Here is a 15,474-nt window from a genome sequence, read left to right as displayed (position 1 = left end):
CCAAGGCATGGCCCCATCCTTTCATCCCAGCCAGTGGCACAAGCAACCCCATTCTTATGCATGCCAAGCTCCTAATCCCCTCCTGAATGTGGCAGCTTCCAAGGAAAGGACAAGAGGCCTTAACTAGAAACAAAAATCCACTGTAATGAGGTGCTAAGAGGACTGAACTTTAAAGATTCATTCCTAACAAAATGGCTGAACAGAAAATTTAAGTGATTCTTCTGTGACTTTTGTGTCCCAATCCAAGAAGGTGGGAATTTTGGGAAGAGAAAAGCACCCTAAATAGCTAATAAGATGACAGTTTCAGTATAAGTCTTTATTTTCCCAGGGAAAAGAGGGAAAGGGAAAAGGTCAGCATGTGTGTTACAAAATGATAGCAGATGCCAGTACCCAGCACAGCAAAATCAACCACCGAATAAACAGTCCCCAGTGATGGGGATCACCGAAGCCCAAGGGGGCTCAGAGTCTCCTGCAGTTGAGAAAGGAGGGGAAGGGATCAGGGAAAGAACAGACAGGTACATGCTTTCCTACCCTCCCTCCCCGCCATAAATTCAAGATTTCACACAAAGCTTTGGTTTCTAGCCGTAAACATGGAGTTACATTCGTCCGTCTCCTATAAAACAATCTTGTGGCTACTTTGACATAAGATTCTTACACCTGCATAAAAGTTCCGGAGTGACTTGGATATACATTCATCTTCCCTTTCTTGGTCTTCCAACCCCACTTTCAAAATGGAAGGCTTCTCTCTACCCTAGGATTAGAGAATAAAGTAGGCTTGATCTAACTAAATATGCAATCTAAGTGTTTGGCATGAATCACATGTCAAGGAATGGTCTTGATGCAAGAGATTGGAACAAGGGATGGAGTATTCTTAGCTTCTTCAGGTTTTTTTGCACAAAATTTAAGAGTTGGGGATACACTCCACAAAACTAAATATATGTACGTGAGCGTGTGGGCTTGAGGGAGGGGGCGAGATAGGGTAGGTGTCAAGTTGTTAGGACAGAAAATCTGGTTCAAAATAAGGACTAAGAGTAGGGGAAACAAAAGAAAGGATGGTTCAAGACCCCTACTTCAAGAGGGATCCCCCAAGCTTATCTTTCAGACCCTTTTTGCCTGGTGCAGAACCTTTTGTCAAAGATGCTTTAGCTATTTTTCTCAATACAAAAAGAAGTTTGTAAACAATAAAACCCCAAAAGAACATTGAGAAAGACCAACACATTATATTTACACAAACTAGGCCACCTAGCAATCAGCTACTCGTGAAGTCCCACAAAGCCCAACAAATACAAAACTAGAGGGGGCAGCAACTGCGGGGCGGACACAAGAACCCAGGATCAGACACACATCACCCAATGCATTCTATTGCATTTGCCCCGTTTCGACACAGAGAGGTAGGTGTTTGGTGATCTCACGGCATGTAAACGAAACCCTCTTTTCTCCTTTAGCTACCACGACATTAACCACTGCTGCGGTAGGGCAGGACACTGGCCCTGGGCACTTACGGTCCCTCTGGAAGCCAAAGAGGAAAAGCCCAGAATTTTTAAAGGTTAAGGAATTTAGTCCTTGCTTCATATATCCATCCCTGGGCAGCTGAAGATGGGTACAGAGTTACTGTTCTTAAAATTTGTCTTTACCAACTTATATATATAGATATATTTTTATAAACAGACACATACACACTTCGTTGTGCATGGTAGGCCTAGCCCAATCCAGTGAAGGATGGATCTGGTATGTAAAGTGAATCCCAAACCCTGGAATTAGAGGTCTGGAACAGGAATCCTTTATTATACATATATAGACAACCCTTACCTAATCTTGGCTTCCCCTCTGCACCTTTTACCTGGCTCCGCCTCTCCTAACCTCTGTACCACCCATTCCTGTTCAGACCAATTTCCAATATTCCAGTAGATCAAGTCATGGGGCCAACCTAGTCTTCCACGAAACACTGAAGGTAGAGGGGGTTCAAGAGGACACTATGGCAGAAAAGCCAGCTCTAATTGGCAAAAATGAGGTAGTTCAATAGGCTATATACTCCAAATAGCTGTTTTCCCTGGTGATAAAACAACAAAAAATATTCCTACTGTGCAGACCCGGAGCTGCTGTCCACTTATCCCTGAGATTGCTCTTGTACCTGAGAACACAGTGCAGGAACGAGGGTCTTAGATTAAAATACACAAAAATACAAAACCAGAATATTTATATTACGAAAAAAAAGTTAAAATGCACAAGATACGTCATTCGCACACAGCTAGTGCAGTTGGCATCCTGGAGAAAGTGGGACCCAAGGTGCAGTTATCCAAGGGACCAAATAAATAAAATTATATTGGCCCAGAATGGGTTGGAAGTGAGCTTAGGAGCAGCAGGTTTGCAGCCGTTCCCTTAACCATTGTTTTTGCCTATTGTCACAACTCACTGCTTGGGACAGTCTCAGCACCCTATCCCAAGAGTGGGTTATGTGATGACAAGATGTGGAAAAACCCTGCCTTACCCCTGAGAGATTCCCTCCCATGGAATGTAGTCGTTTGTGGGTTGGGTCCATCAGTTTGGTCTCATGCTTTATCTTTTCACTCTGGCATTGGAAATATTACTTATCCTTCTTTAAAAGGAAAACAACATCCCTATATCCAGTTTACTTTCAAAAGCTGGAGATTCTGGGTCTGGAGACTCAGACAAAGCACTGCACGGGAGGGATCTCCCCCAAATCCCTCACATGCATTTGAATAGAGCATGGTTGGAGTTCTTTTGCTTCACTCCTTTGCCCCTGCCAAGAGGGAAGAAGGAGTGATGCTGTGGACCCTGGCCTGAGATACATGGCAGTGCCAGCTGCCCCTTACCCACCCTGTCCCCACTTTCTCCATTCTGCCGATTGATGCCTGCTCCTTGAAACTTCCTGATCACAAAAGGCTAGCCCCCTTCCCCCACCCACTGTGGCTCAATTCTGGGCCTCCGGGAGCAGGGCAGGGCTATGGATCTCTTCTTCCTCCCGAAAGTAGGTTGGCTTTCCCTGTGAGCTGGGTGCCTGCTGGGCCTTCAGTGGACACGAGGCCACCATATGGCTGATGCTCTGGCAGAAGTGGCACTTCTTGGGCTGGGGTGGCAGCTTGCATTCCTTGGCATGATGATCTAGACCTCCACAGTTGTAGCACCTAGTACAAAACAGGATGGTAAAATTGAGAAAGGAGTTAAGAAGAGATCAGAAGCCTTTCTCTGAGTGAGGACACTTGGGCCATGGTCCAGTTGTTATACTCACTTCCCTTCTTGGAGTAGGAATATGACTAGATATCTTTCCAAATCTGTAATTGTCTAGATGATATCTTCAGATTCATGACAACTTGAAAATACCAAAATACCAAGAATAGAAAATCACAGACCCCAACTGGGAATTGCAATTTTGAGGATAGTTAAGACTCTACCACACTCTTAAAACTGTACCTGTTACTCAAGCACAGAGATACGATGAAAGAAACCAACAATTTAGAGACCTAGTGAAGAAGCAACAGGTACAGATACACCATCTTGTCCCCACCACTTAACACTTTCACATTCATGGTCTCCTTCAGTTCTAAAATAATGTGAGGTTAGGTTCACTATTCCTACTTAGCAATTGAGGCTAGAGTTCACCGAGCAAAATTACATGCCAGATAGAAGAGCTAGGTGTCCTTCTCACACACTATCCTCTCTCCTCACCTCCCACATCTATGGCAGGTACCCCAACCATCCAGATGTTGCCAGGGACCACAGGCTTCATTTTATCTTTGGCAACCTGGTCCAAGAAATGGGGCAAGATTGGGAGAGCTCGCCCCATCCTCAGCCACGTCCCTACCATCCCACACAAACCACCTTCCAATCCATACCTGTCTCCCTTTGATCTACGCTTCTGCATGTTCTTCCCTTTTGGCCGCCTCTCACTCCCAATACAGAACACCCCTCCAGGGCCAGTGACTCGGATAGATTCCAGGCCCTTGGCGGACTTCTTAAAGGTGAACTCCACTGCCTCACCCTCCTTCAGGCTCCTGAAGCCTTCCATGTGCAGCTTACTCTGGGGAAGGGAAACATGGTAGATTTTAACGTTAGTCTCCATCATTATACCAACTCCCAACCCTCAACCCCCCAAAAACACCTGCATACATGTATTCTTGTAATGTAGGAAGAACAAGTGTGGTTATACTTCCATTTTATCAGTAAAGAAGCTGACTCCAAGAGTCACCACAATTAAGAACAAGAAATCTACATTATATTAACAAAAACAATCATATAAACAGATGCCATTACATTTTTTACAGCTATTCTCATTCAAAGTTCTGAGTAAAGTAGAACGGAAGAAAAAATTTTTAAATAGCATTTATATATATAAAAAAAAAACAATAAATAGAAAATCACAAAATATAAAATAATAAAACTGTACACTTCAATAATGTCAAGTTTATGAAAGAAAGCCTGAAGTAAACAAACTGAACAATTAAATGCAATGCATGATCTGGTATTGGATCCTAGAACAGGAAAAAATATTGACAATTACAATGAAATATTTAGAAATGAAGGGGCTTGATGTCTGCAACTTATGGTTAAGAAGAGAAAAATTAAGTCTATCTGCACAACAAAAAATAATAATGGAAATGGGACAAAATGTTAAGATTTGATGATTCTGGGTGAAGGTTTTATGGGAATTGTTAGTACTTGCAACCTCTTTCCAAGTTTGAAATCATATCAAAAATAATGTTGCTGAAAGTTGAGGAAAGACAGTATGACCCAAGCAGATGAGTCTGTAATTTATAAGGGAAAAGTCCACTAGGAGAACCACGTATATGGGGAGAAATCAACAGGTAAGAAAAACAATTCGGTAAATACCATTGAGAAAATTAGCTATCCATTTGGAAATGAAGCCAGAATTGTACACTTTGTATTATATGTATGCAACGTACATTCCAGAGGACTTAAATATCTAAATGCCAGAAAACAAACAAAACAAACAAAAAAACCCACCCACACCAAAAAACTGTAAAAGTCAAGACAGATAATTAGAATGATAAAACTACCAAAAGCTACTATAATTCAGTAAGAAAAAAAAGAATCACAGAAGTAGGTATTTTGTAGGACAGCATGACATGTTCAATCTCATTAGTAAAAAATAACCACGATGCAGCCATTAAAAAGAATGTAAAGTTCTTGTTTTGTTTACTGATGCATTTTGATGCCTAAGTAATGCCTCACACATTTTTGAGGTGAATTAATGAACAAAGAGGTAGATTTTAATTATTTGCCTTGGAAAAATGATCAGACTATCTTGTTAAAGGAAAAAATATTTACAATGTGTGGAACAATCCCATCAAGACACTACGTTTGTATCAAAATTTAAAAATACTGACACTTGTAAAGAGCATAGCAGCCTTCAAAAATAGCTAGTTGAGTGGCAAATCCAGTGTCAGAAGAAATCAGGGTTCCTGATTTGAAGCTTACAGCCCCATCACCCCTTGCTACTTACTGATTCAACAACACATTACTGGATGTGACAGCCCCTCCCAGGACCTACCCAGAATAGCCTCCATCCACATAACACCATCCACTATAGTAAAGCATCAGAAGAGTGCCAAATGTCAACAAGGTGTAGTTATCATAGAAAACAAGGATCAGAGAAGCAAAAGGGATCACCATGTACCTAGAGCTGGGGCTTGAGGGAACATGAATAAGTAGAATGAGTATTTTCTGCTGCCGCTGGTGACTATTTCAAACTGTGTCTTTGGTAAAACATGCTCTTGAAGCCAGTTGTTGGGACCCCCAATCCCTCAATCACTTCCATTTTTGTCTTAATTTAGATGGTATTGCTTGAAACAAAACTTCTGTTGAGGTAACTGGTTAAGAGCATAGGCTCAGGTGCCAGACAGACTGGTTCATCAATCTCTGGCTGCATGGCCTTGGACAGTCATTCACCTCTGGGCCTCAGATCCTTCAGAGTGAGCTAACAGCAAGGTTATCTAGGTAGAGCTCTAATGAAGATCACGTGAACGTAGAAACATTAAGAATACGTGCTCGGTAAATGTTTCATGTATTATTATCTGTAGCTTTTCTCCACCCATCATGGAAATATAACAAAGGTTGGGAGTGCTTTCACTTCTTTGTAATCCCCCAGGAGGACCTCCTCCCCAGTGTTGATGTGAGGGAAGAGGTGGAGCATTAAAGCAGGAAATGAAAGCACTGAAGAAAGGTGCAAGCACCCTTCCCCTTTCATGTTGCAGTTACTACTCTGAATATGAAGTTGGATTTGACTTGTCTCTTATTGAGCTGGGACAAGCCAGTCAGTCAGGAGGTGCTTGAGGAGCTGAACCAAGAACATTCTTGACCCAGGCAATTCCAGCATCTCCCATTTGCCTAGTGAGCTCCCAGCCTGGGACACCCCTAGGCCTAGCCGTGATTCAGCAGATAAGTGATTTCACAACAAGGGTTTGGAATCTGAGGGCCTTGTTCCCTCCTTTCCGTGCTAATCTACAAAATGGGAGTAAATACTAATTTTATAGTGGTGCTGTGAGTAATGCTCGAAAAGTAATTAACACATAGCCACACACTAAATGCTCAATGAGTGGCAATTACCAACCTCCTCAGACTGTAACGGTGGGAGCCAAGAGTCAAGACTCAGAATTTTAAATCTGGTTTTTATCATTATCCCTGGAAACTCAGAAAAACATCCCCTCTCTGATCTCCAGTTCACTGAGGACAACACTCTCCTTTATCTATATCTCATAGGCTTACTGTGACAAGAGGATAATATAAACAGGGAACAATATGAAATTGACTAGTCCTCACCAGTCACCCTCTCCATTATTGGAGGATTTGAGTTCTGCTTAAGACTTTCAAAGAGTTAAACAAAAAACAAAAAACAAAAAACGCTGCAGGCACCTCGCCATAACTGGTCTAGATTTAGACTGGTGGTCTCCAAGGGTGGCTCCCTGCCCCCACTCTGCCCCTTCCTAAAACAAATAGTTTGAATTCCTCTCTTATCAGATAGGTAATCAGCATGCAGCCCCACTGAGCCAGCCTCACAGGGCCTGCATCAGGAAAGCCAGAAATTCTTGCTACCACCCCCACCCCAGCCCCAACCACACACAAAGCAGGTCCCCGCCCCTCTCCCCATCCCATCCAAAAAAGAAAAGGCTTTGGGGGGAGGGGCAAAGCTTGAGCTCCCCCAATAGAGCCCAGCCCCGGGAAACAAAGAATTGACACTGGTTGGTTCTGGTGGTTAGATTCCTGGAGTTCCAGAGGCTGCAGATCCCCCGCAACCCCCCACCCCATTCACCATTCATCAGTTCCTTCCTTCCTCTTCACGTTGGGGTTATGGTCACCATTTTAGAAACATATAGACACTTTTCTTCCCCAGTCAAGCTTGCTGGGTCTATTAAAGTCACCGCTAGCAGCCATCTTTCCTTCATTCTGACCCGACATCCCATGCTTCCAGGGGTGGAACTAAACAGGATCTCACCCCCTCCCCTCCCGTGCCTTAGGTCAAATCGTTCACACAGGAACCTGAATTAGAGTCACTCATTCAGATAAATTATTTTAAAGGTGTTGGAGGAAGCAGACCTCCTATCTTCCTTTCCCAGTTTGTTCAAGGAAGGAGGATGGGCAGGAGGTACATGGCGCAGGGGAAGATGGCATTTAAATAGACAGAAAACGGCTTCTGAAGTCTCTAAAAATTTTTTTTGAATGGCAGGGAAGGACTTCTGCTCCCTTCATACCTCATCATTATCTACTCCAGCCTTCCCCCACATCAAATTCCCCCATCCCAGCATCCACTTATGCCTTTATTAAGTTTAGAGATAGAAAAGACCTTAGGGGTCACTCAGGGAATGTGGAGTAAAAAGCTCACAGGAATCTGAATTTCCCTTAATTTGCTCTGTGAAAGTTGGGTACTCTGATTCTTTAATCTGTAAAAGCAGGCTTAATGAAGTTCCTGCCTCCTCTAAAACAGCCCATTTTTTGGTCACACTGCTCTTTTCTACATAAGTGGCAAAGTCAGGGTTTCAGGATACTCGCTTTGGTCAGTGGCATCAAAGCTGGGGGTTCTTAGTTTTTTTGCAGCACTCGACCATTCCAGCTCAAGAATATCTAGTACAGCTCCATATCCTCAGTTCTAGATACCCAGCAGTACACACACATTTGTGGAACAAACTAAGCTCTCCGCTCCCCCAAATTACTAGTGATTATAGGCTAAGCAGTGTTTTAAGCACTTTACATGTTGCAACACATGTAACTGTCACACCAAGCCTGTAAGGTAGGCCTTACTGACTCTTGTGTCATAGCTGAGGTCATAGAGGCAGAGGGGTTAAGCACCTTGCCCCAAATTCATAGTGAAAGGCAGAACTGGGCTGAAAGAAACTAGCCTGACTCCATTAACCAGTGCTACGCAATATAATGCAAGTCACATAGACATTTTAAACTTTCTAATTGCCATATTTAAAAAGTAAAAAACAGGTGAAATTAATTTTAATGACTCAATCCTGAGGTGTCCTGAAAGTAGAGGGTTTGATGGGGCTAGGAAACCAACCAGTTCTCCCAGAAGCAGTTTGATAGTTTATGCGTTAGGGAGAGTGGGAAGAGACCTATCACTTCTGCTCAGACATAGCTAGGACCGCCAGAGTTCCTGCCTGGAGTTCTCCACCAGATGGTGCTGCTCATCAGCTGGTCTGCACAAAGGCAGCCAGAGGGAGACTGGAGCAGAAGGGAGTTGCCTGGTCCACAACTATGAACACAAGTGTTCACCTAGATTTATCTCCCCAGAGGACATCTCCCCTGTTCTCAGCAAGATGGAGTTTTCGAGGCGGCTGAACTCTGATGAGAACCCTGCCCAGAGTGGGTCCCTAGAAGGATGGGGTGCTTACTCCTCACCCTGCCCCCCACCCACACAAATAGTACAGAAGAGAAAATCCTGGAGTTTTAAGCCAGTAACCCTATTATCTTGTGCTATTCACAAAAACCATTTACTTGGACTGTGGTTTCCTGTCTGAATTAAATTAACTCCACACTGAGATCATTTAAAATTAGTCTGTACTAATTATGTACTATTCTTGAAAGTTTTCTCTTCCTCCTTGCCTACCTCCTTTGACCTCCCAAACTTAACACAGAGCAATAACTATTCATGCCTGCAGGAAGAAGGGAGGGGTAGAGCTTTTGCCTAAGGTGTTTATTCCCCCACCCCCAACCTAAAAACCCATGGAATTCTAGGAAGAGAATGTTATAGTTTCATTAGGAATGCCCTGGGGGAAAAGTCACTGAAAACTACTTGTAGGGCAAGTAGTAGTGTCACCAAATACAAGTTTCTCAAAGTGGAAGCTTTGCTCAGGATGGTGGCACAACTTTGTTTGAAACATTATCTAGAAAGCAAGTCTCCTCAGAGAAAAAGGCCCCAAAAGACCCCATAATGCTCAAAATAACCCAAGTACTTCTCTACCAACTTCCTAAAAACCAAAATGATTCTTTCTTTTTTAAATCTGTTTTTTTCTATTAAGATGGAAATAAAGTAACTTAATGAATGACCACCAAACCCATGGCTTCCAGCCCATCCAGAAAGGGAAGAGCTACCAGTTAACAACACTCTCTCCCCATTTCCAGTCTTTTACTCAGGAGGAAGACCTCTGCTGACAAGGACCCCAAATTGTTCATGTACTCCTGATTCCTAAGGAGCTCCTCCTTCTTCACATTCATTCCTTCACGCTACCAACAAACCAGACAGCTAGTCCCTTTCTTCAGAGTGTACAAGTTAAGGGAGAGGATAAGACGAGTACATCACTAACTGGACAGGAGTTGAGTAAGCAGAGGCACCAAGTAATGTTATAAACCAGGTGGAAAAGATCCCTTTAAATTTTCCCCTTCCCGCCCCAACCTAGACCCTGCCTGAGGTTGCTCTAGCCACCCCCACTTGTCCTCAGAGAAAGCAGGCCACGTGGCTTCAGCAGTTTCTCAGTATTGAAGTTTTTTTCTAAGCCAAACTTGGTCCCTTAGCTAAATTTGGACTCTTCTTTTGCCTCCAAGTCTTCTAATACAGCATTTTATCCAGAGAGCTATTTTAAAAATATGTGGATTCTGAAGAGTAGTGGGAGAAAGCAAGGAGGCTTGTTCTCATTTTCAAATCTTGAGGGTTTGAGAGTTGAGCCACAGGAAACACAAGTTAAGTCAAAACCCTTAAAATGGTCAGAGATTTCAGAATCTCAGGAAATTAAGACAGTTTAGCTCTTTCTTGCTCCAGCGTTCCCTGTATAACCGTGTTTCTCAATTGGTGATTTTGCCTACCAGGGGCATTTGGTAATGTCTGGAGACATTTTTGGTTGTCACAATTGAAGGATGCCCATAGAGGAATTATCCTAGTCAAATGTCAATAGTGCTGAGGTTGAGAAACCTTGATTTAAGGGCTGACCATCTGCCATTATGATTCTAAATTCCCCTAAGCCCAGGAACAGGCAGAGAATTCTAGATATGATGACCTGTGGCTGAGTAAAAGCATTGTTAAAGAAATCCTTTTGCTTTATTTTAAAGGCTCAGGGTGGGTTTTCTTTCCCACTCACTCACACCTGGGGGCATAAAGTGAAAGGGAGCATAAGAACAGTAGTAAACAGTATTGGGAACCAAGCAGGCCTACCTGAGAAAGAAAAAGAAAATGTTAAATTGCTTTTCCCTTCTCTACTTAGAAAGGTGCTCCCTGACAATTATCCTTCTCACCTTCTGCACCCTAACTCCAAGGTGCCTACCTCCAGCAGCCAAAGGGGAAGTTTTCTTAAAGAGAAATAAATGGTCTTACCCTCTTCACTTTGGGAATGCTTTCCTGCCCCAAGACAATTTTTAAGGATCACTTAAGTCTACTTAATTCCTCTACATTAGATTACTAGAGAGATATTTCCAATTTCTCAAGTGCGGGGACTGGGATCACTCATCTAATTTACTGCTATGGTCGGGTTTGAGGATTAACCCGAGCCCCTGCCGTGTGCTATCAAGAGCTACCAGGTAAAGCTCAGTCATTGTCCTGACTGTTGGTAGTAACAAATTCTTGATTCCTTATCCCAGCTCAATTCTCTAATAACTTATTCAATCGTGGAATTTCCCTGGATATTCTAAGATTCTCAAGTACAGATTATGTCCTAACTAACCCACCTGAAACAACATGGTGTTGGCTCCGCTCTCAAACCTAAAGATTCCTGCTTTCCTCCATGTCACCCGATATTTCCAATTGCTTTTGATCTGAAAGTTAAGTGCACTGAGGCACAGATCCATTTGCTCAGGAAAACCTTCCCTGGGATTTGGTTATCACTGTTGGGGTTCAGAACTAGTCACCCCTAGATATGCCTCTGTGGTATGCAGATTGTTTTTGAGATAAAGGAAACTTTAGCTGTGAGCTCAAAAGGAATTTCTTCCTCTCCCTTAACCAGCTAGAAGAACTTGAATCAGGGGCCTTGCCCACAAGAAATTATCACAGATAACCTCTTTTGACCCACCTATAGGGCAGGGCAAACTTTTATTTACTAAACATCTGCTCTTATTGTCCTGCAATGACCCTTCGAAGCCACCAAGGCACCTTACACCTCATCCCTAGCTCAAGATGTCTCCTTTCATGCATGTGGGGTCTGACTCTCTCATGTATGCAGAGTTCCCATACACACGTATGTATTAAATTTGGTTATTCTCTCTTGCTAATCTATTTGATTAGACCAGTCAAAAGAACCTTGAGGGTGGAGGAAAGTTTCTTCTCTACATGACCAAGGAAGCTAAATGATGACGAGGAGCTAAATTCCTAGGAATCTAAGGCCTGGGCTACTCAGGTTTTCCTTTCTGGTGGGAACTGGACAGCAAAAGCCCAGTGGGTCAATTGTGTGCCTGAGAAGGGTTCCCTAAAAGCTAGATGATGAGGAGCTAAATTCCTCTCAGCCTCTCCCTATTTGGCAGCCTTAGGAATGGGGGCAAGAAAATGTTGGGTCTCTTATCCCAAGCCTCCCCAAATTGGGGAAGATGCCCAGTCCTCTCCAGACCAGATTTTAATCTCTTTGTGATCAGATAAATGGGAGAGTAGGGGAGCTGGTCACCCTGCTGAGGAGGGCCATTCAAAGCTGGTTCCTGTAATAAAGTGATTTAATAGATCTAAAGAGGCCAATTCCCTTCTTTCTCCCACAATTACTTCCTGTGGGTTATCATTCACATATGTAAATTAGACGAGAAGGGGGCAAAGTCACCAGTCATAACTACTTGTCTGATGGGGGTAAGAATGGTGCAACGAGGGAATAGGTAAGCATCCTGCTGCAGATCCTTCTGGCAGATGTTCAAGTAGCCCAGTGACCCCAAGTGCCGAACACTTAACTGGCATCCTGTATCTCCCCAGTTTTCCCCGGTCTAGGTCCTCACTGAGGGCCTCCAAGGAGTCCACCCAGCATCTCTTCTCCACCCCTCCTCCTCCGGAATACCATCCATCAGGCTCCAACTCTTAATCCTCACATCCTTCTTTCCCCTCCCCCATAGTTCCTAAAGCCAACCTCCCCAAGTAACCCCTCCCTGCCCGGCCTGGGTGCCAACCTTCTTGGCCTGGGATTATCAATTTCTCCTTCCCGGGCCCAGCCCCAAACGTTCTCCAAAGGTGGAAGGGACACAAGCAGCAACTTTCTTTACGTGACTATTATGCATGGCTGGTGTCCCAAGACCCCCCGAATGCTCCTAAGATATCCAGGAAGGAGAGGCCAGGGAAGAGGGGAATCTAAGTCTCTGGCTCCTTGAGGCCGGGAATGTTAGGACAGCAATGAATGGCTGTTTGGGGCCATAAATGCCAAGCTGAGAATAGGTCCAGAGGCTAGCCTGCCTCCACCCCCTGCCCTGCGACACTGAATTTCACCCCCACTGTGCTGCCTTGCTTTAACAGAGAACTTGGGGTTGCGACCTCCGTCCCAGTCTGGCCCAGGAATCTAAGACCTGGGCTCCTCAGGTTTTCCTTTCTGGTGGGAACTGGACAGCAAAAGCCCAGTGGGTCAATTGTATGCCTGAGAAGGGTTCCCTAGAGGAGCTTTCAAGACCCTAAATAGATCCTTCGAGGATCTGCCAAACCCACCCAGGCCCCAGGGCATGAGATTTGCGTGACCACCTGGGTGAGACCCGCTCACCTCAGCTTTACCCTGGGTTGGATCCCAGAGCAGTTTCCCTCCCTCTATCCCTCGTGGAGCTCCCTTCACATGTTAGTGAAAGGCCACGGGCGCTCAGGGCCCTGCTATGGCCCGGGCATGTGCTTCCCTGGCCGGCCTGCTCGCCCTCCCCCCACCAGCAAGCACAATACAACCTTAGTTTCTGCCACATGGGGTCACCTCTCTGCCCCTGCCCCCTTCCCAGGGGAAAGAAGTGACACGTGGTAAACCGGAGGGGTTCCCGGGAGTGGGAGGTGCTGATATTCGGCTCTTCCCGACTCTAGTCCCATTGGAGTTAAGGGGGACTCGGAACTGGGGTGCTACTGCGAAGATGGGACGCACAATGAGAGCCCTAGATCTCCCTCAATCCAGTAGCCGAGTCCATCCGCCCACCCTTGGATATACGCGCCAACACCCCTTTCCCCGCCAAAGTTACCAGACTCGGTCTCACCTGGTGCACAAAGACATCCACCGGGGGGTCGAGCGCGACCCCGGCGCGGGCGGTCATGGACAGGAAGCCGAACCCCATGCGCACGTTGAACCACTTGCAGATGCCGGCACCGTGCAGCAGCTGCGGCTCCTCTGCCGCCCGGGCCGCGTCCTCCGGCGCCTCCTCCGGCGCCTTAGCGCAGCCACCTGGAGATTGAGAGGGCGCTCAGCTGGGGGGCCACGGAATTGGAGGACCCTCTCAGAGGCCCGGCAGGGAGACTCGAGTGTCCAGCCCGCGGGCGGACACCCAGGAGGCTACAGCTACCAAGCAGCTGGCGATTAAAGACCTGTCCCGGCTGCCTCCCGCGCTCCCCAAGCTTACACTGAGGCCAGCGGTGCCCCGAAAGTTTTGCTCCTCTTCCCACAACACGTTGCCCGGGGACAGACTTCCGGACAGGCCCCTCCTCTTCTCTCCCCCAGCCCCCGTAGCCTCGGCGTGCACGCCGCTGGAACACCAGGGTTCTTTGCTCCAGAGGTGGCCCCTGAAGCAGGAGGCCACAAAAACTTGGGGTCCTTCGGCCAGCCTGTGGGACACTTTCCCACCTCCCTCTTATGTGGCTTCTGGGCGCCCCTGCAGCCTAGGATGTCCCCAACAAGTCCCGAGCTCGAACCTGCAAATTGCTGGTTTGACACAGAGCCCATGGTAGTCAGCTAAGCCCGCGGCCCCGGGCCCCAGGTCAGGCGGCTGCTGGCCCTAGAGAAGTCCGGAGGCAAAGGGGTGGCTTGGAGAAGAGGCAGCTACATCTTCCCCAGCACAATAGCGGTGGGAGGGCCCACGGCTTTTCAAAGGCTCCCAAATTCTAAAAGACAATGACCCAACCCCCCGCGGGCAGCCCCCTCCCCTCTCCTCCTTCTTTCCCCTCCCTTTCCCTCGGCTTTAGCTCCTGCCCTCCCCCACTGCTGTGGTCTCTGACACCTCTGGGGTGTCCCTTCTCAGAACCTTGAGGTTTGGCACCCCCTCCCCACACACACAACTGGAGATGGGGGCTGTCAGCCCTAGAAGTCTTGAGTACCCCTGAATTTTGGATCCTGCACTTTAAGGACTCATTGGGGGTTCCCCAAAGCAGCATACAGGTAGGGGACATGTGGGGGGCAGTTTTAAAACCATGTGACTGCTCCCACACACACTCACATACCACCCCCACCCCCCACACAGATAATTATACATTCCAGAGAGTTGGGGGAGGGAGGTGTGAGCCCGGCGGCGCTGGCCAATCAGAGACACAAACCACCTGTCAAGGGAGAAATGGATGAGCCCTCCCCCTCCCCAGTCCTTGAGCGCCCCTCCCCTCCCTTCCCCTTCAGGCCTCCGAGCTGACCCGGCTGCTCGGCGCTGACCCGCTCTCACCCCCCACCCCTGTGTGCTTAGATAGACCTGGAGTTCAGGACACTAGGAAGCCTGCTATGGGGAAGCAGCGGGAAGGCTGGAGTCCCTGCAGGGCTGATCTCCAGTGTAGACCAAGGTGCTGCTTCTCAAAGTCTGTCTCTGACTAACTGTATGTCTCTGCCTCTCTGAGTTACTGAGTTTTTCTGGATCTCTCAAAGCCCTCCTGATTCCGTGTAAAGAATCTTTCCTTCCGAACATATGTCTAAAATCGACCCCACAAGGAGCTTTCTGGGAGAGCAGGAGGAACCCACAGAGGCTTGAGTTGTGTTCCTCTCTCCGCCAGCTGCCCTCATCCTGCCCCTATCCCATCCTGTCCCTATCCGTTGCTGGGAGAGGGACTAGGTGGGTAGGTGGGTCCAGGCATTTTCTCCAGTACTCTGGACACTCTCAGGTTCCCAAACTCTCCTCTCAGAGTTCCATCCTAAAGTGTGCTCCTTTCTCCACAGTGGGGTTGGTGGG

The 15,474-nt window shown here is 46.5% G+C and overlaps 1 protein-coding gene across 1 annotated transcript; it reads right to left on the bottom strand.

Annotated features, from left to right (window-relative positions):
- Nucleotides 1-1,318: 1,318 nt before the first annotated feature.
- LIN28A (lin-28 RNA binding posttranscriptional regulator A) lies at nucleotides 1,319-14,483 on the bottom strand. The gene is made up of 4 exons (XM_039854515.1): nucleotides 14,240-14,483; nucleotides 13,591-13,775; nucleotides 3,855-4,039; nucleotides 1,319-3,146 (listed from the first exon to the last, which is right to left on the bottom strand). The coding sequence occupies exons 1-4, from the start codon at nucleotides 14,268-14,270 to the stop codon at nucleotides 2,933-2,935; spliced, it is 615 nt and encodes a 204-aa protein (XP_039710449.1). The 5' UTR covers nucleotides 14,271-14,483; the 3' UTR covers nucleotides 1,319-2,932.
- Nucleotides 14,484-15,474: the final 991 nt, after the last annotated feature.

Source organism: Pteropus medius, unplaced genomic scaffold (genome assembly GCF_902729225.1).
Source record: "Pteropus medius unplaced genomic scaffold, Ma_sr-lr_union100, whole genome shotgun sequence".
NCBI lineage: Eukaryota > Metazoa > Chordata > Mammalia > Chiroptera > Pteropodidae > Pteropus > Pteropus medius.
This window is presented reverse-complemented; position numbering and strand designations above follow the sequence as displayed.

What these genes read in the sequence shown, in the direction of transcription:
- LIN28A (XM_039854515.1), bottom strand. Translation starts at nt 14,270, where the DNA reads ATGGGCTCTGTGTCAAACCAGCAATTTGCAG. An exon ending in GTCAAACCAGCAATTTGCAG is followed by an intron (nt 13,776 to 14,239) that starts GTTCGAGCTCGG and finishes CTCAATCTCCAG; the next exon opens with GTGGCTGCGCTAAGGCGCCG. An exon ending in CGTAGATCAAAGGGAGACAG is followed by an intron (nt 3,147 to 3,854) that starts GTATGGATTGGA and finishes GTTTTGTACTAG; the next exon opens with GTGCTACAACTGTGGAGGTC.